Source organism: Erpetoichthys calabaricus, chromosome 18 (assembly GCF_900747795.2).
Source record: "Erpetoichthys calabaricus chromosome 18, fErpCal1.3, whole genome shotgun sequence".
Taxonomy (NCBI): domain Eukaryota; kingdom Metazoa; phylum Chordata; class Cladistia; order Polypteriformes; family Polypteridae; genus Erpetoichthys; species Erpetoichthys calabaricus.
The window spans coordinates 51,969,548-51,971,240 of NC_041411.2; the positions used below are offsets into that span (position 1 = coordinate 51,969,548).

Here is a 1,693-nt window from a genome sequence, read left to right on the forward strand (position 1 = left end):
ATTTCCTTAACATCTGTTTTAGGGTGGCATTAAATTGCTCCACTAGCCCATCTGCCTGCGGGTGATAGGGTGTGGTCCTTAACCCCAGAATTCCTAACAAACTATTCACCTGTCTTATCAATTTTGCTGTTAGGTTGGACCCCTGGTCAGTTAACATTTCTCTTGGGATCCCCACTCTGGCAATTAGCTGTATTAAAGCTCTCACAATGTTACTTGTATTGTCTTTTTCAGGGGAAAGGCTTCTGGGAACCGGGTTGCATAGTCGCACACCACCAGAATATATTTATGTCCAGTGCAGCTACATTGGACAGGACCCACAATGTCAACCGCTATTCTGGAAAAAGGCTCTTCCACTACAGGCAAAGGTATTAGTGGAACTTTGTCTCCTCTCTTCACTGGTCCAACTTTCTCACACTCTGCACATGCTTTTATATAATTTGCTACACCTTTGGACCATCCAGGCCAATAAAAATGTCCTGCTAGCCTATCGGATGTCTTTACTTGCCCCAAATGACCTGACCAGGGAATGCTATGGCTAATATGTATCACTTTCTCCCTCAGACTAGATGGCAACACCAGTCTCTGCCCATAGTCATCTTGATGATACAGGAAGTCATCTTGAATCATAAATTTCTCTCCCGTCTTAGACTGCTAACCCTTTGTGGGCCTTGTCAAAGCAGACACGCAGACTGGGGTCATCCTGCTGAGTGGAAGCCACATCACTCGGTAAGTTGCTACTGTTTCCTATGAGATCCAAAGGCAATATGAGCTTGCCCTGCTTCTGGGGAACGCCTTCTCTGACTACGGGCTTTACAGACTGTGCCTCTCTTGTCAGCTTCCCGAAACGGCAGCACGTCCCAGCCATACTGGGTATTTTGTTTTTGCCTTGCCGCTTGGGCCCTTGTGAACATCAGAGTCTCCGCCTGCAGAGTACCCTGTAAGAGATCTTCGGTCCCCAGCACGTCCAACCCTAGTAAAATCGGGTAAGGCATGTTGTCTAATACGCCCATGGGTAACTCATAACCCAAACCTTGAATCTCCAGATTCACCCGGACTAGAGGATAGGTGACTTCTTCACCATGGACACACCTCAATACTACCTGCTGACCTGACTGTACCACTTGGTCAACCAAACAGTCTTTCCTGACCAAAGACTGGGTGCTTCCTGTGTCTATTAATGCAGGGTACAGCTTACCTGTCATAGAAACCCCTAGAATCTTCTCCCTGTTCTTAAAAGGCATCTTCTTTTCAGGTATGGGGCATGGAACAAAACAAAGTTTTGTCTCCTTTCGTTTGTTTGGACAAAACTTAGTTAGATGGCCTTTCTGTCCACAACCATGACACAACCAACCTCCCCTATAATCTGGCTTTGGTGGTTATAGGACCACGACCCATTTCACCCCGAGACATACCTGTGGGCTTAGCTGTGGTTCTGGGCCTCTGAATGACTTTATCTTCCTTCCGCAGGTTCCTTGGACGATGGGCAGCCATGAACACCTCAGCCAGTTCTGCTGCTTCTTTAGAATTCTTTGGCCAATGCTCCTCCACCCATGTACAGAGTTTAATGTCAAATACCTGCAAAAGTTGTTCTAACAAAATAAAGTCAATTATCTGGTCTATTGAGTGTTTCTGGGGTTGTAACCATTTTGTGCATAATTCCTTCAATAGTGTCAGAAGTTCTTTAGGAGACTGA

At 46.1% G+C, this 1,693-nt stretch overlaps 1 protein-coding gene across 1 annotated transcript in view; it reads right to left on the reverse strand.

The window, feature by feature from the left end:
* Nucleotides 1–1,356: 1,356 nt before the first annotated feature.
* Nucleotides 1,357–1,693, reverse strand: part of LOC127526276 (neurotrophin receptor-interacting factor homolog) — an 876-nt gene continuing 539 nt past the window's right edge. The window contains exon 1 of the mRNA XM_051921378.1: nucleotides 1,357–1,693. This exon is cut by the window's right edge and continues 539 nt beyond it. Coding sequence (XP_051777338.1) covers nucleotides 1,357–1,693 — 337 coding nt within the window.